The 20,426-nt window shown below is 35.6% G+C and overlaps 1 protein-coding gene across 8 annotated transcripts in view; it reads left to right on the top strand.

The window, feature by feature from the left end:
- Positions 1-20,426, top strand: part of CDC14B (cell division cycle 14B) — a 44,599-nt gene that overhangs the window by 18,875 nt on the left and 5,298 nt on the right. For 2 of the 8 annotated variants that reach the window (XM_014869161.2, XM_088156591.1), the window contains exons 5-13: positions 2,385-2,461; positions 3,974-4,040; positions 5,422-5,484; positions 6,364-6,451; positions 6,779-7,009; positions 8,771-8,909; positions 9,044-9,197; positions 9,942-10,042; positions 19,145-19,261. In XM_014869161.2, coding sequence (XP_014724647.1) covers positions 2,385-2,461; positions 3,974-4,040; positions 5,422-5,484; positions 6,364-6,451; positions 6,779-7,009; positions 8,771-8,909; positions 9,044-9,197; positions 9,942-10,042; positions 19,145-19,261 — 1,037 coding nt within the window. Of the gene's footprint in view, positions 1-2,384; positions 2,462-3,973; positions 4,041-5,421; positions 5,485-6,363; positions 6,452-6,778; positions 7,010-8,770; positions 8,910-9,043; positions 9,198-9,941; positions 10,043-10,698; positions 11,046-12,485; positions 12,632-13,441; positions 13,925-19,144; positions 19,262-20,426 lie in introns of those variants that run through there. The other 6 variants (XR_015799495.1, XM_088156588.1, XM_014869162.2 and 3 more) reach the window with 6 other exon arrangements.

A 20,426-nucleotide genomic window follows, 5' to 3' on the forward strand; every position in this document is an offset into this window, starting at 1 on the left:
CTGGTAATGTAATTTCAGAAGCAGGATCTGTGCTTGAGATCTAACATATTATACCTAAGTAACTTATTTTAATACAACACAGTGAATGGAAAAAAAATTGTCTCTTGCGGCTGTTATACTTGTAAACAAATGGTTCTGGATTCAATCTTGTTTCCTTTAAGAAGCTGGTAACTCAGAAAGGCCGAGGATTTCTCCCATACCTCAGCTGAGCTTTTATATGTGCTTACAAAATCAGCTATTATTAGTTGCATTTCTATTTGCCTGTGGTACAGTTAGTACTCTGTATACTACACAGTGCTACACAGTGTGATAGCACTAAAGTCCAGTCAGACATTAGGAGGAATTTCTTCACAGGAAGGGTGAAGGATTGATTAAACACTGTGATGGGCTGCCCAGGGAGATGGTGGATGAGATATTTAAGGATAGACTGGACGTGGCACACAGTGCCGTGGTCTAGTGATATGGTCATGTTTGGGCAAATATTGGACTGGGTGATCTCAGAGACCTTTTCCAGCCTAATTGATTCTGTGATTCCGTAATCCTGTTTTTTCCAGGTGACTTATTTCTGGCTACAAACTCTGTCTAATTGGTATCTCTTTTTCTGACATTACATGTCTTGGGTTTGTAAGTTTTTCAGGGACAGGGCTCTTTTCCTGATAAACAAGAAGTGGTTGATTTGTATGGTTGCTAGCAATATATGTTCACTGTGCTGCAAGATGCAAATGTATTATAGCACACAGTTTAAAATTTCTTGGAAGATAACCTTTACATCCAAATCAGGCAGTGAATGCCTGCAGAATATCAAATTAATTTTGTCATCAGAGGATAAGCTAGTCAATGATACTTGGAGAGATTTTTTTAAGTACCTTTTCTATTTTGAGTGTATACTTGCGAATACAAATGCAGAAATCACTTATCTCTCTCCAGTGAAAGCACAAAACATGCAGTTTTCATTACTTAGCTACATCTCAAGAAAGCTACATTTTTCTGTTTTCTTCTGCCAATTTCAAGGAAGAATGCTCAGAAAATGCTTAACAAACTAATTGAATCAGGAAAATCAAAGGGGTCACCTGTTGGCCATGTCTGTTTTAGCTGTCTGTTTAGGTTGTGTTTCAAGCTGGGTTTGTTTGTTGGGTTTTTTTAGCAACATCTGTTCTTACTCATGTTTTCTGTGTGTGTGGGGAGAGACAATGTTTAAGGTATGTTAAGCCATTTGTTCAAACTGACTGCAGCAGCATCAAAGAAATTTGACAGGCAATGCCAACTTTTTAAAGAAAAAATATCCAAAGCAGCAGAAAGTAAATACACCGTGCCTTGATTTTTGGAAGTTGTTTAATTAATACTCCTGAGGATTTTTACTTTCAAATAACTGCAAGGGAAAATGTCATTAGTAGAAAAGAAATAAATAATTTTACTGAACATTACTGAAAAAATCACAACTTTCTGTAGAGTGTTCAAGCAATTTCAAAGAATAATTATTAACTTGAAATTACTGAATATTGACCTGTTAATGACAGCTTGTTATTAACAGTTGGTACCTCCTGGCCATGCTGGGGATGGTGTTTAATGGTATTTGAAGAAGAGATATGCAAAAAAGAGGAGTTTTAGATATTCTTTAAGGCGACCTTAGTGTTAAAGGCTATCCAAGAGGGATCAGACATGTTGTGATGGAAGACCATACGGATATTTCTCGTAAGTTGGTCCTTTGTGAACTCTTTTCTGAGTGTTTTTGACACTAGAAAGTTCAATTCATTATGTTCTTAGTATTTTGCTTCTGAAGCTACAGATTTCTTCTTTTTTTTTTTTTTAATTTTTATTTTCTCTTAGTTTATGGCATCTGGATTTTAGTTACTGAATATTGCCTCAGCAGTGCAAAAGAGGAAGTACAGAATTCAGATTAATGCAAATGTTCTGATGTAGGAAAATTAAAACATACAGAAATAACTGTTTTAGTCTTGTCTGCTGAGTGTACGACAGTTTGTCTACCAGATGACTCATAGCTTTGCTGATATCTCTGCAAGTTTTTATGTTTTGATTTACATCTTAAAAGCTTAATTAAAAAAGATCTACGAAGTGGTCAAGAAGAGATGTAGCAGAAATGTAAGAATCCAGATAAACAGGAGCCTTTTTACTGTAGCCTGTAGTTGAACAACTCCTGCACAAATCTGTAGTTTGTTTTAAACATATATCTCTTTAGATTGACAAGCTTTTTTATTGTTTATGTTAGTTTTATTGTTGCACACTTGCAAACATTTGTTCATAATGCTACTCTTTTCCAGCACTGTGATAATTAATTATGACTTCTGTAGTAAACAAATGACTTGAAATTATTGAAGCCTGTCATAAAATAATCTTTCTCCTTTTCTGTCTTTTTCCAATAACAGATAATTTACCTGAGAGAATCCCCAGAAGACGTGTACAGGCTTATATTGTCAGGAACTGTTTCATATCTTCCTTTCAGGTAAATTGACAAGTTAACAGAACTTTTTGTACCTTGTTATTTTGAAGAAGAATGTAACATTTTTCAGTACTAATTTTGACTGGGTTGGTTTTATGGGGTTTTGTTTTATTTTACTTTGTTTTGTGTTTTGGGGTAGTTTTTTGGTTTGTTTGGGGTTTTTGTGTGTTGTTTTTTGGTTGGTTTGTTGGTTGGTTGGTTTTTGGGTTTTTTGGGGTGGTTTGGAGGGTTTGTGTTGAAGTTTTTACTTGGGACACACTGTCTGAACCTTCAGTACTCAGGAATCAGCTGGAACTGAAGTGTACCAGCAGAAGGTGAAGAAGCCCCACTGTTTGTATCCACTCGTTGAGCTTTTTGATCTGCATTGCTTCGCATTTGGCAGTCTGATTTTGTGCCAGTAGCTGATAGTTAAACATATCAAAATATCTGTCATTCACCACAGAGAGCTTGCAGTACTTAATAGCATTCCTTATGCACAAGACAGTATTTGCAGATTGCTACACATGTTTGACAAATGGGAAGTTGTCATCAGTGCATCAGGCATCAATTCCAGGAACCTTCTGCATTGCCTGTGCCCTCCTGTGCTGTCCCTCCCACATGTCAGAGTGGTTGCAGTTCCCTGTGAGGACCATAGCCTGAAAGCATGAGGCTGTTTCTATCTGTCTGTAGAAGACGTTTTCCTTTCGTTCTTTCTCATCAGGTGGTCTGAGACACATGCTACTACCATGTTACCTTTATGTGTCTTTTCTTTTACTTGAATAAAATTCTATTATTTCTGTGTCCTCCTAATTTCTGCCCCTTTTCACACTGATTCATAAGGAAGGAAAGGATAGAAAAAATAACTAGAGACAGGCATCCTTCAAAGTTCTTCAAAAGTTCTTCTTCCTCTCTGTTGAAATTTGAACACGATATGTTTTTTACTTATTAGAAGCATTAGCTGATAATGGCTGCATGGTCTCACGGTCTTCTGCCAGGGCAAAATATTCCCTGGTGTAGATTCAGTTTAATTTATTTCTTTACTTCACTGTAGTATTTCAGTAGAATTCTTACTCTCTGGTGCTTACAAATTTTGATAATGGTCGCATACTAAAACATGCAATTCCTGGATCAACAGAATTAGAAAACATGTAATTGAAAGAGGCTGTTTAAATGAAACCAGTTTCTCCTCTTGTTCAAGAGTGAACTATTATGCATCTTAAGTAAAATATTCTATTTATTACGATGTTTATCCTAACGGTCCATGGCAGAAATTGAACATTTCAGCTTTACAAGAACTGTAGGTGGAGTGATTTTCTGTTGTATCTTGTTAACATAACTTATTTTATGTTTTTTTATTCTTGTAAAAAATGCAAGAAAAATATTCAAGGTACAGGAAATGAAATATTTGACATAATTATTTCAGTTTAATGATAATTATCTTGAAGTAATTATAAAAGGTGTTTTAGAGAAGTATCTTCAATTGCTTTCACTTGGATTAAAATGCAGTAATTATGTTTTGGTCATCGTATCTTACAGGGATGCTTCCTTTGGTACTTGCAGTTTTCATCTGACATTACTGGACTGTTTTCATGCAATAAACAAGGTCAGTAAACTAATATTTTTCACATTTCAAAAAATTAGCTAATTGTTGCCCATCAGAAGAAAAAAAGCTTAGGAAACTGAGATCCAATTAGGGCTGTGAAGTAGCAGGTATGGTTGTTGCCTAGTTTACTATGCATTATGCATTGTCACAAAAGTAGATGCAGCTTTCACAGAAGTCAGCTGATGTCTTATAGAATCAAGAAGTGAAGATATTACAGAGGGAATTTTGAGTTTTACTTAGGCAATGTCTCGAGACACCTCTAATCCTAAAGCTGTGCGTCAGGTTTATTATATGCCCCCTGGTGTTATGTATTAGGCTGAACATAGCCTTTGAAAGTGGTTTTGAATGGGCTTGCTATACACTTCAGGCATTTGCAGCATATGCTAATGATCTCAAGTTTTGCTTTAGTAATAGAAATAGAACGCATGTTAGGAGGTAGGTGCTTTTTTAACTAGAAAATTGTAAAATCTGTATTTTGTAGCAATATAGCAGTGAAGTAGTGCAGCAGTGAAGGATAAGAGAATCAAAACACATTCTTTTTAGTCTGTATGAGTATTGAAATGGGGAATTATCCAGCTCTCTACTATATTATTGTCTTTTGCATTATGGGTATCTCTACAAAATTACTGATGTTTTTACTGGTTAAGCCAGAGCTTCTTGAAGATTGGTGCTTTTTTGGGTATTTTGAAAATGGTTACTTGTATACCAAGACAGGTGCATTGCTATTCTGAGGTGAACAGCAAGGAGAGCTACAAAAGATGAGGTAGTAAAAGAGAAAATTAGAATGTAGTATTTTTAATATCTGGGATTTATCTGTGCTTGTGCTTCCTGTTTTAACAAGTGGATAAACTGTTAGTTACCCAGATGATTACATTTTTAATACAGTGTTAATTATTATGGTTGTGGCTAATTAAAGGACATCATGGACTCACATTAATATCTGCTTAGGACTTCGTGACTGCAAACAATTGAAATCAGTGAAGAGACTAGCAAATAGCATTTATGCACAAAAAATGTTTCCAGTCCTTGAATATGGTCTTTAGAATCTACTCACAGCTTCAATATCTTTTTTTTTCTGGTTATTTTTCCTTTTTATTTTGTGCACCTAACAATGATGAAAAGACCAAATGCTTCAGTAATCTGGGATTTTTGTAGTGATTTGGCGAAAACAAAAAAAGTCAATTTACTCATCTAACTTCACTTATATTTCACTTATTGAAATTTACAGACCTGTTTTGAAGCAAGACTGAGTTTATCTGTATTTCTTAAATTATGTGAAGAAAGAGGAAAGTGTGTATTAAAGGACTTTATGTCACCAAAAAGAGTGATAAACTGTCCTCATTGAAGAGGCATCTTTTAAGAGCTGTGTTCTGAATTTTAGGCTTTGCAGCATGGTTTCCTGGATTTTAGTACGTTTGATGTAAATGAATATGAGCATTATGAAGTAAGTGTTCAGTATCAATATTTTGATTTGTTTGCTGTTACTAATGCTAAAACAATTGCTTATAATTTGTGCTATTGTTTTGTAGTATTAAGTTCCATTTCTGTTTTGTCTTTTTAAGTTAAGATAGTTAAATAAAGGTTCATAAAGGTCCAAGAGAGAATACTAAAATTCAGATTTAAGCATAATTATGCTCAAACATGGGGGAAAACAGAAAACAAAATGGAAATAAATGGGATTGTCCATTATTATTAAATCCCTGGATATTTTTGAGCAGTATTGATAAAAAACTAAAAGGCATAAAAGCTCAAGTATAACTGAATGCTAGAGAACAATCAAAGTATGCATTTCAGAACTCTCAGCAAAAATTTAATAGCACTCTTTCAGGTAAAGAAGGAAACAGGGCAAGGAAACTCCAAGTGCATAAAATTCACTTTGGGACATAGGAAATTAGTGTGACAAGAAGGTCTGCAACTCTTGACTATATGCAGTCTCAGAAATGCAAAACTGCAAGATATCTGTAAAGAGAAAATTAAATTCTCCTAGAGCTTAAAAAATCATTATTTAATTTGTGAACAGAGGTAAGACCAATTGGTAAAACCAATTTAGAATCCTATAAAAAATAAAAAATTGGAAGTTGCTCTTCATCTGAAGGGCATCAGTTGCATTGTTCTAAAATTCTGATTTAGAAAGAGAAACACAGGGCAGAAATGTGAAGTTGAGAGCATCTGTCATCCTTATGATGAAAAAGAAAGCAGGCAACTAACATAACTTCCTTTGACAAAAATTATACATCAATTCTATATAGCATGTATTTTGAAACAATAAGGAAAAGCCTGAAAATACAGGGATAATGATAAACCAAGCATTTTCTCTTGACAGAGAGCAGAAAATGGAGATTTTAACTGGATAATACCAAACAAATTCATTGCCTTCAGTGGACCTCATTCAAGAAGTAAAATTGAAAATGGTATGCTTAAAAGAGGAGGTGGGGAACACAAGCCCACTGCTTTCTTAGTTGATTGTTATCAGTAAGAACAAGCTTTAAAAATTGTTCCTCAAACAGTGTGTTTTTTCCTTGGCTCTTTTCCTTTTATAAGAACTCTGGTAAAATTTTAATGCTTGGTTTAATTGTATCTAACCTAGGTGACTGTATTAAAATTCCATTTTCAGTTAGTCTATTTCTTTATGTTGTCTCTATTTTGAAAGTATTTTCATATCTTGTTTTTTAGTCTTTTCTTTTTTTATATTTTTCAGTTTAAGGCTTACTCTTTTCTAATCTTCTGTTCTCAAATAGGCTATCCCCACCATGCTCCAGAGGCTTATTTCCCATACTTCAAGCAACATAAGGTCACCACTATAATACGCCTCAACAAAAAACTGTATGATGCCAAACGATTTACAGATGCTGGATTTGAGCATTTTGATCTCTTCTTTGCTGATGGAAGCACACCTAGTGATACTATAGTTAAAACATTTCTAAATATTTGTGAAAATGCTGAAGGTGTAATAGCTGTTCATTGCAAAGGTATGATGTAAAAAACAGTTTATATTACAAGTGATGTTTATAATTACAGTTCCTGAGGTATTTTGCAGTATAATTCTACTCTGTCTGCTTGTTAACATCTCAGCCAAGCTGCAGCTTTTCCATTCAAATTATTTCTATGGTTCTGTTCAGCACTTCATCTTCTAATTTTGTTGAATTCCAGAAAAATCTTCCCAGCCATTCCCAAAATGAGATTAGGGAAAGTGAGATTTCCAATATTAATAGCTCCTTCTGCTAGAAAGTGTTAGTAATTTCAAAGGTTGCTTCGGACAGGCATTTGAAGTCCTTTCAAGTTCTTTCTGAAAATACATGTTTAAATGTACCAAGTCATAAACTTTTGGAAACAGTGCAGCATTTTGGAAGATTCCTCAAAATACATGGGTGTTCCTTGACAATCACCAAAATCTTCACCCCTCAGAATTTCTTTATACTAATTTGGGCATGCTTTAGATATCCATTCCTCCAGAGTTAGACTGCAAAGATTTTAAGAGCCTAGCCAATGCAGCTAGTATAGTTACTCAGTTTTCTGTGGTTCTAGAGGAAGAATGTTTTCCTTCCCACACCATCTTTAATAGTCTATCAGACATTTCTTCTCCACAACTTTGCATCACTAGTGTACCTGATAAAGCTGTGATTGAAGAAGGGTCTTTTCTTAACCTGTTTGCTTTGGATCTGCAAAGACTGCATTTTTGTTCTTGTACCTGCCATCCATTTGCTGCATTTAACAGAATTAAATTGGAAAGTGAAAGAATTGTTGAAACCAGCGTCTTGACTCTGGGGAAACAAGTGCATACTCTTATTCTTCACTGAGGCAATAAATTCAGGCATATCACTTAATTGGTTATGCCAGGGTGTTGAGTATCAGTGATACTAGTGCTTTGTTTTCACTCAAATTAAGGTCTTCTTTGGTAGATGTCATACTAATAATGTCTAGCCTGCACTTACTCTTGAGGAAGTCCGGAATGCTGTAACCTGTTCCTAAAGCTGAGCAAGATGGAATCTTGTGTGGTTGTCTTGGCTGTTGTGTTATACAGAAGATTTTACACTGGTGTTGATCAATCAATTGGCAAATGAGAGAAGGTGGTGTGTGATTTGCACAGCAAGTGATTGAGGAGAGATACCATGTTGCTGGAGCTTTCTTCTTTTGCTGCTCATGTTTCCCGAGGGAAATAGAACTGTTTTGAGGGCCATTTTAAATACAGTTTCTCCCTCTGGAGTACTTCTTGCCTGTGCTAGCTAGAGCCCAGACGTGCTTACTGCAAATTTGGTTTTTTTCTTGAGAATTAAAGAGATTAATTACAGGAGCGGCTGGAAGAACAGCTGATTTCAGTGCAATATATGATTAGTTTGCAAGAAGGTGCTGGGAGAATTCTGAAAAAAAAAAAAAAGACCAACTGTTTTATCCCATGCTTAAAAATATTCTCATACCATCATACATATTCATATATTCAGGTAAATAAAGGTGGCTAAACTTAAGGATATTTGTAAAGTTGCTGGCTTTGGAAGGTTGCCTCACTCAAAAAAATACGAACAGTGTGTTAGTAACCTTATATATGAAGAAAAAGATGAAAGAGTAACTCTCCCTTACCACATTTGATAAGTAGAGATTTCTTTTGATAAATTAGGCAGGTAACTACTTGCCCAAGTAACAGTGTCTGTAGTTACAACAGGTTCCAGATGGAGATGGATATATAAATACAAAAGATGGATCTATAAAAGAAGCCATTCTTTTATCTTACATAGCTGGTCTTGGACGAACTGGCACACTTATTGCCTGTTACATCATGAAGCATTATCGGATGACAGCTGCTGAAACTATTGCCTGGATCAGAATAAATAGACCTGGTTCTGTGATTGGGCCACAACAGCATTTCCTGATGGAGTAAGTAGATTGAGTGTAAATTATTGCCAAAAATAAATCTAGATGTCTTTTTCTTCTTCTTCTGCTGTTGTACACTTAACAATTTTCAGTGTTAATTTGTTGTGTTTTGGGCCTTTTTTTCCATGTTATGATAGCAAACAGGCAGAACTTTGGACAGAAGGGGATATTTTCCGTGCAAAGTTGAAACGAAACCATAAAATTGCTGTAACAAGAATTCTGTCAGGAGTAGATGATATTTCAATTAATAACACAAGAAACAGGAGAACCATCCAAAAGGACATTGAACTGGTAACCACCCAAATATTGTGCTCTTGTAAAAGTTCGAATTGTTGAGAATCTCTCAGGTTTTGAAAAAACCTGTGGGTACACTAAAATTTTGTTAATCAAATTTTTTTTCTGTTCATCCTTTTTGTATAAAAGGATATGGGGGGGAAACTAGGGACAGCAATTATGAAAAATGGAGTTTAGAACACAGGTGAAGTAGGAGCATCATAATGCTTTTAGTCTTTTGTAATTAGGTCAGTAAGAGAAAAAAGTATTCACATTCTGCAGTCAAAAACACTGATTTCATTTTGGATTGTCTGTTGCTTCACTGTGTGTATTTAAAGGGAGGGGTTGAAAGGGTGGGTTTTTTACTCATTTTAGTTTCTAAGTAATTGCAACTTCTGTAATACCTTTTGATGGTGCTTTTTGAAAAAGGCAGTACTGCTGTTGTGAAAAGGCAAGTGAAGGAGGGAAATGCTGTGTTTAGTGAGGATTATACTATACCTAAGCAAAGATTTTATAATATATTGCTTCCAATGCTTTAAAAGTAGACAATATTGCAATGCATGTAATTCATGACACCACTTAATGGTTTACAGCTTCAAAAGCAGCAAACAGAAAACTGGAAGGAACAGAACTATATTTATGCAAGTGAATTTCCTTTATCCTGTCAAGATAATTCTAAGCTTTAAGATAAGGTTAATTCTTAAATATCAAAGTGTCTATATTTAATCTTGATTTATCCCTTTCCCCCCTCCACTTATCCAGTACAGTGATGATGATGAAACAAACTGTTTAACACAAGGGGATAAGCTTCGTGCTCTGAAAAGCAAAAGGCAAGCAAAATCTCCAACTACATCTCCACTAGCGTAAGTCAGTTTCTGAATATATAAAATTCCAGAAGCACTTTTATCCTCTTCTTCATGCATAATTCCTGTTGCCCCCAAATGTTTGTTATCAATGCTGCTTTTACTCCTCTAAAACAAGTACAAAATTCACCATTTCTCTGAAGCCTTGGTGAATGCTGAGGAGGCAGGAAGATTTGGTTAAAGAAGTGCATGACTGAATTTCTAGTTTTCTGCATAGTTTTTGATGCTGTTATTCTGCACTTTACAAGCTCCTATAGCACTTCTGAATGCTTTAGTTATAGTTGAATCACAAACATTCCCTTGTCTTTCCTGTGGTAGTATAAAAATGAAAGAATATGACTGTGTGGTTTTGTTTGATTGGCTCAAATAAGATATGTGCTGGTGTTTGAAGTAAAGTCAGCTACCTAAGAAGAGTTGAAAGAAGAACTTTTAGGTTCCTTTCATTTTCTCTTCCTTGGAAAAGAACTCTCCCTAAATCTTATGGGCTTTGTGATAATGTGGTGAAATCTGGTGGATCTGGAAGGCAGAGTGGCCACTGGTTTTTTTTCAGTAAACAAATTCAAAGAAGTGCATTTCTGTCAGTGAAACTGGTAGTCTCTTTATTTTAGGCAAGTCCTGAAACACTACCTGTAAATGAAAGTTTGCATCTATTGTAGTTTGTATCAACTGTAGGTACAAAATCTTTCTACCTGCCCTTAAAAAAACTGCAAAAGAAAGCAACACTTGCAAAACTTCGCTGGATCTCATTTGACTGCGAGGAAAGGAATGGTGACCCCTGGCTGTCAGACTTTTGCAAATGACACATCACCAAAGTCACACGCCACAATCAACTTGGCTTTTGTTGTGTTGTCCTTCTGTAGGATATGATGCTGCTACCTTGCTGGCATTTTTATTTTCTTTTTCTTCTTTTTTAAGATCAGCACTGTCATCAGACTTTTAGAAAAAGTGAGAATTATGTAGTAAAAATGTGCTGAAGGTAAAGAAATATATCTTTGGAAACATATCACACAGTTCACATACTGCTATGTCTGATTTCTACTTTTATTTTAAATTATTGTCTTCTGTTCATGCTTATCATTTACACAGGCAGCCATATAAGAAACAAGAACAAAGACTGTGCTCAGCTGACATTTAAAAAATGCCTAAACAAATCACCTCAAATAGCACAGTAAAATACAACTACCTTGCAGATTGGTTTCCAAGGCACAGAGCCTTAGTTGTCAAGGGCTTAATTGCCACACACTTCCTTTATGTTCCATACAATGAATGTAGACTGTGTGGTAACTTATTCAGAGCCATTGTCTTAATAGCTTCTTAATAAAAGACCTATCTACTATTAAAATATTATTTGGCTTATGAAACGTTCTGCAACGTGCCTGCTGTAGTTAGGTTGTACTTGTGTGGAACTAAAATAATTGACCTGGAGTTTATAACTGGTTTTTAAGTTGTGCATTGTCACTCAAGGAGTTTAAATATACCTCTTCCTGTTCCCCTGAGTTACTCTTATGGTTTGAAACTTGTACTGAAATAATTCAGTGAAAAATGAATGTGTAAATTCATACATTTCTTTGTGTTACTGTTGTTTTATTGCAAGGAATATTTGGCTGCTTTACATGAGTGAGGTTTTTCTACTACAAGAGGTGTCTGTCTCTTTCCTTTTTAGTTTAGTCTGTTAAAATAATTATTCTGAAATTGATCACTTTTATCTAAGCAAACAGACAGAAGCTTGTAAATCTTCCAAGTAATTTTATTTCAGAGGAAAAAAGAAGGGGGTGGGGAGGCGGGCAAATTAAGAGCACCAGGAGCTTGGACAGTTACAATCTTTGAAAACTAGATGCATTATTTACTTTTAAGTCACAAGAGATTTGTGTAGAGTTTTTATTGAAGTTGATTGTATAAATTCCTTATGCATTGATGACTGGATATTTTATGTATGTTCTAATAAGCAATATTCTGCACCTGTGGCAAAGGATTATGAATCTTTTCTTCTTACACAGAAAGGTAATACCACCCATCAATCCGGTTATTTACATAAGTTGTTTGTTTCTGCAAACTTACCTGTCTCTGATGTAATGTTTTAGTATCAGAATGTATGATTGTGAAGTAGGATGTGTGAATGCAGGCTGATCCAACTGTGTAAGAGATGGCAGCAAGTGGTTAGAGATGTCCTGCATGCACTTATTTCCAAGAGTGATACAGACTTTCTTTAAAATAGGTGACTTTGGTGAGGATTTCAGAAGATTTGCTTTTCATTCCAGCAGCACATGGGTACTGCATTGGCAATTTATGGCTGCGCAGATTGTTAGTCATAGAAAGTAAGAAATGCTTGGCAAAGTTTATAGAGCAGCATCGTTTTGAAGAACTTGAAACAAGCTAAAATGCACCAAAGCTTTTGCTTTTGAATTTTTTTTCATCTCTACCTCCCCCTCCAATCCCTTTTTAGATGGCTCCTAGCTATGCTGGTTTCTACACTGTGTAGCATTGTCATCTGGTGGATTGTATGTGGCTCCCTTCTGCCCAGCCTGCTATTCTGTCTAGATGGTTTAAGAACATAGTAACCATCAGGACCCCCAGAGAGAGAGCCACTGTGTAAGTGTCCCATTCCATTTCTCTACAATAGCTCACACTTGCTGTCTAGTATGTCTCATAAATGCATGTTTTCATGTCATGTTTCTTACTGGCTTTGTTGCAAGAGTGAATTTCACTGCTCTGGCTTTGTTATATTCTTGTGTGTATTATTTGGAATAATTGAGTGATTTTTATGGCTGGCTTGCAATATACAAAGGCAAAGAACTCTTATAATTAAAATAATTTTTAGTTTTTAAATGTTTCTTCACTGCAGATAAGCGAAAGTATGTAAGCAAAATTGTCTGTAAGAAAGAAAAAGTACTGCTTTAAAATATGATCCTATCCTTTGCATATTGCAGCTACAGATGCTTGCTTCAGTTTTACTTCAAAGTGCATGAACTTGCAAAGTAGGCTGGTTTCCCAACACATTATTTTATTCCCATGAAATGCCAAGATTTAGAATTTGTTAGGAATGTCAGTAGGTCTTTGTTTCAAAGAAGGCATCTAATATTAAGCCATCACATAAAACATGAATCCTTTTATCTTTTTGACATATTAGAAGATGGGACAGGTTGCAGTGTTAGGTCAAGGTTCATTTGTTTAGGTTCATTTGTTTACCCAGCCAGTCTGGTTTCATCGTCTTTTGTTCACAATTACATTTTCTAGAGCTTTAGGAGACTTCTTACATTCCTTTATTCTGTTACTTGGATTCAGCAGCTGAGGAAACATTAATAGCATAAAAGTTCCTTGAGTACAGTTTTCACTTTTTCTTCACTCCACTTTCATCAGAGTAGCTGCAGTGATTTCTGTGCCTTTGCTTCTACTTAAAAGGTGCAATGTTTTCATCAAAGGATGACAACTTACATCTTTCGGTCAAATGAAAATTCCAACAGCATGTAGAACTACCAGGACATGCAAATGAGCTTTTTGCTTGCTTCTGAGTCTTCCTGGAGTTCCTCTGTCATCACCACCCTTGAAGTAGAATGGTTACTTTGGGTGAATGCTTGAAATTCATTAATCTGAGACCTTGGTGCTCACAGGTTTAAAAAATGGTCAAAAAGTCTTTTGGTAAGTAAGAATTGGCATTCTCTCCTGGCAGGCATGAAGATTGAGATTTTCTGTCATCCTTATCTTTGGCCTTGCAACTTTCTGTCTGCACTTTTTAAAAAGCATGAAAGTCTTTCTGCTAACCTAAGTGACTGAATAGCTATAGAATCAGAACTGGGAGACTTTGCACAGGGTAGTTATTCAGTCAGCCTTCACTGAGATCATCTTAATCTGATCTTTTTAAAAAAATAAATAAATAAATAAAAATCCCTTCAGCTTAATTTTTTTCCCTAATTTTGTCAAATAACATACTCGAGAAGCATTATTCCAAATAACATGAGAGGCGTGTTTTCAAAGTTTTACACTGAATGAAGCACTATTTCTTTTCTCAGTGAGGTCTCTGGAAGTCAGACCTCAGATTTCTGAACACATACTAAAAACCTAAACTTAAAACTAAAAAAGAGGTTAAAGAGGTGAAGCAATCTGTGCTTTGTTTTGCTGTACTGTGCTGTAAGATAAATTTCAGTCAACTATCATCCTTTCTTTCTCTTACCATGTCTGTTTTCTGTCTAAAAACTAGAAACACTTCCTTACTAGAGGAAAAAAGGCTGATGTTTGTAGATGTGATGCAAGCAATTTAGTTACTGCCATTTGCTGTGAACTTCCAATTTTACTGGTGCTGCTGCTTTGTTTTCAAGATTAACAATTATACAATGTTGGTTTCAGTATAGGGAGAGAAAACACTTAGGCTTTTCTTAAAAGTTTGCCTAACTTTCTCTCCATTCTGCAGCTAATGTCGCATGTGTTTCAAGAGATCAAGTTATCAATAAGGATCATGGATCAATCTGGACTAGCCTGGCAATTGTGTTGGCTGGAGCCTTGTATGTTGAGGAGTTATCAGTCGTTTGTTGCCTGTCAATGACTTGGAAGAGTAGTAGAGGTCTCAGGCCTACTTTCTTAAAAATCATGTGGTGATGAAGGAGAAAGCAGTATTGCACTTGACAGACAGGTTGCCCAGACTGGTTGGCAAGACTAAAATGCCTTTTGCAGACAGAGAAGACATGGGCCTGTGTAACTTCTCTTTTCTTTATCCCTGCTTAGGATACTGCAACCATGTATTCTAAAAAAGCTTGTTGTGTGGATTGATTTCTGTCCAGCTTGTATTACAGTGATTGCAATCCAAGTTTTTGTGGATTTTGTGTCAGGTTGTGGAGTTTGAGTTTTTGTGTCCTGGTGTTCTGCCTATGTTCCATCCTTGCACTGAGTTAGATGGTAAAAAAAAGTTGTGCGTTATTTAAAAGTTGCTGCTGCTGACCCAAACACTGTTCCATTTAAACAGGTTCTTATTTGTTTAAAGAAAAAGGTATTAGCTTGAATAAGAAAGCAGCATATAAACTAGCCTGCCGTTTTTCGTGTGTAGTTAGGATCAGAACTACCAAGTGATATTTCCATTACAGATAAACTGGACATGAAAAATTCTTACAATGTAAATGTATGTTTAGTAGTGTGACTATTACAACATCCTGTTGCCTGTGGAGGTTTTTCTGTAGCCTACAGGGGATTTTATTTTGGTAGGATTTTTTTTTTTTGTGGTTTTTTGTTTCGGTTTTTTTTGTTTTTATTGTTGTTTTTTGGCTGGTTTTTTAAAATTTTTATCATATCCCATTGAGTTAGAAAACCTCTGTGTACATCAGGTGGGTTTGCTGCTGTATCTGGAAGTTGTAGGACATACTATTTTATGTGAAGAGCTACAAAACAGTAAGGTAGGTGTCCTGAGATCTTACATTTCTCTAATAGAGTTTTGGATATCTTTTTCATGCTGACATTTTGACAGGATTTCCTCTACCATGGCTTCATCTCACATCCATTATAAAACCTATCTATTGAACCTGCTGTCAAGTGAGGCTGTTAGTCTAATTGTGCTAAACCAAAATTCCATACATTAGTTTCTTCTCTCACCTTTAATATATATGCAGTAGCATTCTAATAAAAGCTGTGATAGCCCTGTTGCTGCTCCTCAGCTGACAGTTGTCAGGCTCAAAGACAGCTCTGGGTGTTTATTTGCAATAACATGTCAGACAGTGGTTTAAATGGAACCGTGCCTGTTTTCCTTGAGGTGCTGTCAGCCTTGGAAGTCTAGAATTCTAGTCCGATTTTAAAATGTCTGTGTGATAATTTAGCAAATGGTTTGTTCACAGTGATTTCAATTATTCTTTACTGTAGAGTAGCCTAATGAAGTTGTTTATATCTGAGATGTAAAAATGACATATCAGCTGAAGAGTAGATGATGTTAAAGATTTTACCCTGCTCACAGCTGGCTCTGCTCTGATCCCATAAAGCATCTTGTTATCTCCCTTTGGCAAATGTAGCAAACTTACAAAGATGTTTTTATGATCGTTTTGGTTTCATGGTGGCTATTTTTATTATAAGTCACATTTCCATTTACAGCTTTTATTTTTTTTCTTTGTTTTGAACAGATAAGATGAAATTCTCTGGGAAGTAAGGGCTGCCTTATGATATGTTGAAAAGAGGAATATTTAAGTGTTTTTGCAAAATGCTATCATGATAATTCATAGTGCTTCACAGAATCACAGAATGGATAATGCTAAAATAGACCACAGTGGCTTATCTGGTCCAATCTCCCTGCTCAAGCAGAGTCATCCCAGAGCACATGGGACAGGATTGTGTCCAAATGGTTCTTGAATCTCCAGTGAGGGAGACTTCACAACCTCTCTGGACAATCTGTGCCAGTCCTCAGTCACCTGCTCAGTGAAGAATTTCGGGTGTTAAGTTCAGATTCACATTCAGGTGGAACTTTCTGTGCCTAGAAATCAGTTTCTGCCCATTGCCTCTTGTCCTATTGCTCAGCACCACTGAGCAGAGCCTGCCTCTTGACACCCTCCCTTCAGATACTGACAGACATTGCTGAAGTCCCCTCTGTCATCTCTTCTGGAGGCTGAACAGACCCTGGTCCCTCAGCCTTTCCTCAAAGTGAGATATTCAGTCCCCTCGTCATCTTCATATCCTTCCACTGGACGCTCTCCAGGAGCTCCATTTCTCTCTTGTCCTGAGGAGCCCAGAACTGGACACAGCACTCCAGCTGTGCCTCACCTGGGCTGAGTAGAGGGGCAGGATCACCTCCCCTGACCTGCTGGCAATGCTCTTCCTGATGGTCCCCAGAACACTAATGGCCTTCTTGGCCACCAGGGCACACTGCTGGCTCCTATTTCAGTTCCTGTTAGATAAGTAACGGGTTTAAGCCATGTACATTGACCAGTTTTCTGAACTTCCGGTATCTAGAAAAAATGAGAGAAAGATTACAAAAATTACATTCCATTAACTTTTATATGTACTCTACATGCATTTTATGCAGAAAGACACCAAATGTATGTATTTACAGAGAAAACATGATTTTTCCTTATTTCTGGCTGCATGAGCTCTAGTAAACCAGTATGTGCCATGATTTGTTAATGTTTATATTTCAGTGACTAAATGTTATGAGGTTAAGCAGACTTTGTGCTTTTCTGTTCATTCCTAGAAGTTTCTGTCAGCACAGACGAAAGGTATAATGCAAGTCTTTTTTCACCATTGCTGTAATTTTTAGCTCGGTTGAAAGTGTCGTAAACGGAATTTGTTCATTCTGTATGACAACTGCAGCACTGAAAAAAGAATTTTAACATTAGAACTTGCTAAAACTATTTTACAAGTGTTTTACACAGTAGAAACTATAACATAAGCTTTCAGGTTTTAAATGTTTTCACCTTGGGCATGCAAGGAAACCATTTTCATTAAAAGAATTTGTTCTGTCTAAAGAAGTATGATTTGAGATTGAAAGTTGGGGGTGTGGTTTTTTTGCCTCCTGTACAAGCAGTCCCTTCAATTCTGAATGTCCTGTGTTTACAGTAGAACTTCCATTGCATTTTGGTAGTACTTGTGAAACCTTGTATTTTACCTCAGAGCAACTGGCTGTTTTGTTTGAACATCTGCAAATCAAGTGACAATATTTTGCAAGGTTGAACTATTAAGAGAGATTTTTCAAGTACAAGTTTAAAATACTTGAAATTCATGGTTATGTAGTCATTTGTTTGCTAATCAAAAAGTGTATGGTAAAAATAACATTGCTGATTAGTTTTACTGCATAAAGGATATATTTAGATGAAATTGTGTTATCTCAAATTCATGTGCTAATTCTGAAATCAAACCCTTATAAAACAATGAAAACATTGGAAATTTTTTTCCATTTCTGCTTTTGGTGAGTATGTTACATGAATATGTAAAGGTATATTTTCTCCCCATATATTCCTGTTCACTTTTGCTCTAAAAGTTAGCATTCAGTATTCATATATAGAATTTTGCGAAAGTAGTTTCTTCAGAGTATTAACCAACCTGTTACTGTAACTTACTCAATTTAATGAAGGTTTTGGTTCCCAGTCTAATGTAATCTGCTCATATGACTGGACTCAGTGAAGCCACTGAAAATTAGTCTAATAATAGCAGGAAAATAAAGAGGAATAGCTAAGTTACTCTTAGGTTAGAATCTCTAAAATGGTCCATGCTTTCATAGCTGGAACCTTGCACAGATGGAGTAGAAAACAGGTGTATAAAATGAAGGACTAAATAGATTTCCATGGACTTCACTGACCAGATGTCACTTTCTGTCTCCATAGTATTATAATATCATTAGAAGTATATTGGCAGAGAAAACACATCATTTTCTTGTGAACCAGTTGTCTGGTGGATAAAAATAGTTGTTGGCATTTCACAATGTGAAATTCTTTCTTAATGTAAAGAACACTAGGATTTATCTGCCTGTTTAAGAAATAGTTAATATATCACACTAGATTCTTTTAGAGAAGCATTTGAGCACAACCAGGGTGTAAAGCTGAGATTTGAGTATTTCAAACTCAGTCCCTCTAAGAGCAAAATGCTAATATTTGCAATTATTTTCCTATTTGAAGGGGAAATCTCATGGTTAATTGAAGGAGATTTAGGCTTAGATCTTCACAAATTGAATTACTTGGGGTTTATTCTGAATTTATTCTCTGTATTCCATATCAGTCTAAAAAATGTTTATTTTTGTTGCATACTTCAGATTTTATCTGGGGTTTTTTGTGGTTTTGTTTTGTTTTGTTTTAATTTGTAGCATAATTTAAAATGCAGGTTTGGATATTTTTGTCTTCCAAAAACCTAACAGAAAATTCAAAATTATTAATTTGATCAATTCTTTGAAAGCAAAAGAAGCCCAACAAAACCAACCAGCAAAGCAGGCTGCTATGCTCCTAATAAAAACAACTTGCATTACCCTGATTATAACAGGGATGTTAGGAAAGAGAAAGATGTGTTTCAGGCAAAAGAGTTTGCTTTGTGGAAGGATTTGTGAAAAGCCAGCTGATACTTGTTAGCTCTATTGCAACTGTAATACCCTCTTTTCAGTGTTTTTAGAAACTGTCCAATTATATAATCTTTCTTTTTTCCTACTCTTTACAGAGTAACTCTGCAGTCCAGTGTTCAGAAAAATAAAACCTCTGAACCTAACATTTCTGACAGTACAGACATTACTAAAAGAACTACCAGGTCTGCTGCAAGAAAAAACAGTTTTAAAAGGTGAGACCCTCTTTACAGATCCTGTAACTGTGTTCTAGGCAAATACTTTGAGCTGTTTTATCCACTGATGGCAGGAGCTTTGCCATAGTTCAGCTCATTCTCCTAGCAATGGAAAATAAGAAACAATTATATGGTTTGTGTCATGTACTGAAAATATCTGGAACCTTACATCTTAGATAATTTATTTATGTTGCTCAGTCTTCCAAGTTTAAGAATTTTATATAGTATTTCCTAATCTGAATGAGAATTACTGCATGCAAGGGATTTTGGTAACATGAAAACACCTCTGCATGGAGTAAGAGACAGAAAAATTACAGCATTAAGTCAAAACTAAATTCAATAGACAAGTGAAATGCAGTGGTTGTGGAAAGGTAAAGTGTATAAAATGCATGTGTATACTGGTATGAGATTTTTTTTTTTTTACTGAAAGCTTGGCTGATAATCTGAACTAAACCTGTTTGATAAAGCTTACTGAAATTTTAAATTCTAATTGATTTATGCAAGACTGAAAGTGCCTTTTGGCCCAGAAACACATGGCCAGACTACTACTATGTATCTTTGTATATGCATGTGATCACACCCCTCTGTGGCAACTCTCCAGGTCATTATAAAAGATGGGCCGGAGAGCATAGTTTAAAACAATATCCAAACAGTTTCCATTCTTTACAATTTGCTGGTATTTGTCTTAAACTCTTAGTGAAAAACTTTCAAATGTGTCTGTCAGGTGCTGAAGAGATTTTGACTGGAAAGAGTAAGAGATGGCACATCACTTCCTATGTTATGGGGCTTGATTTATAAATATCACTGAAAATTTAAGTTGTTTTGCAGCTTTTTCCTCACAGAGCTCTTCTTTCTCTTTCTTCATCCTGTTACCTTGAAGGTAATGAAGTTACAAAATTCACTCTGTTAGTCAGTGGAAATAGTAGACTGCAGTAAATTCCATTCTGAGAATTTTTTTGTTGTGGCTTTGTTTTGATTTATTGAACATATTAAAAATAGTATCTTTTTCCTGAAATAGGTATTTTACTAAAAATCAGTAGTATTTTTCCAGGTTTTCCTTTTGGTTGGTTGGGTTTTTTTCTCCATTTTCACCTTATTATTTCGCCTTATTTTCACCATGTCATGTTTGGTCTGAATAGAATTGATGAGATTCTGCCTGCTGTTT

This window comes from Sturnus vulgaris, chromosome Z (genome assembly GCF_052056855.1).
Source record: "Sturnus vulgaris isolate bStuVul1 chromosome Z, bStuVul1.hap1, whole genome shotgun sequence".
NCBI lineage: Eukaryota > Metazoa > Chordata > Aves > Passeriformes > Sturnidae > Sturnus > Sturnus vulgaris.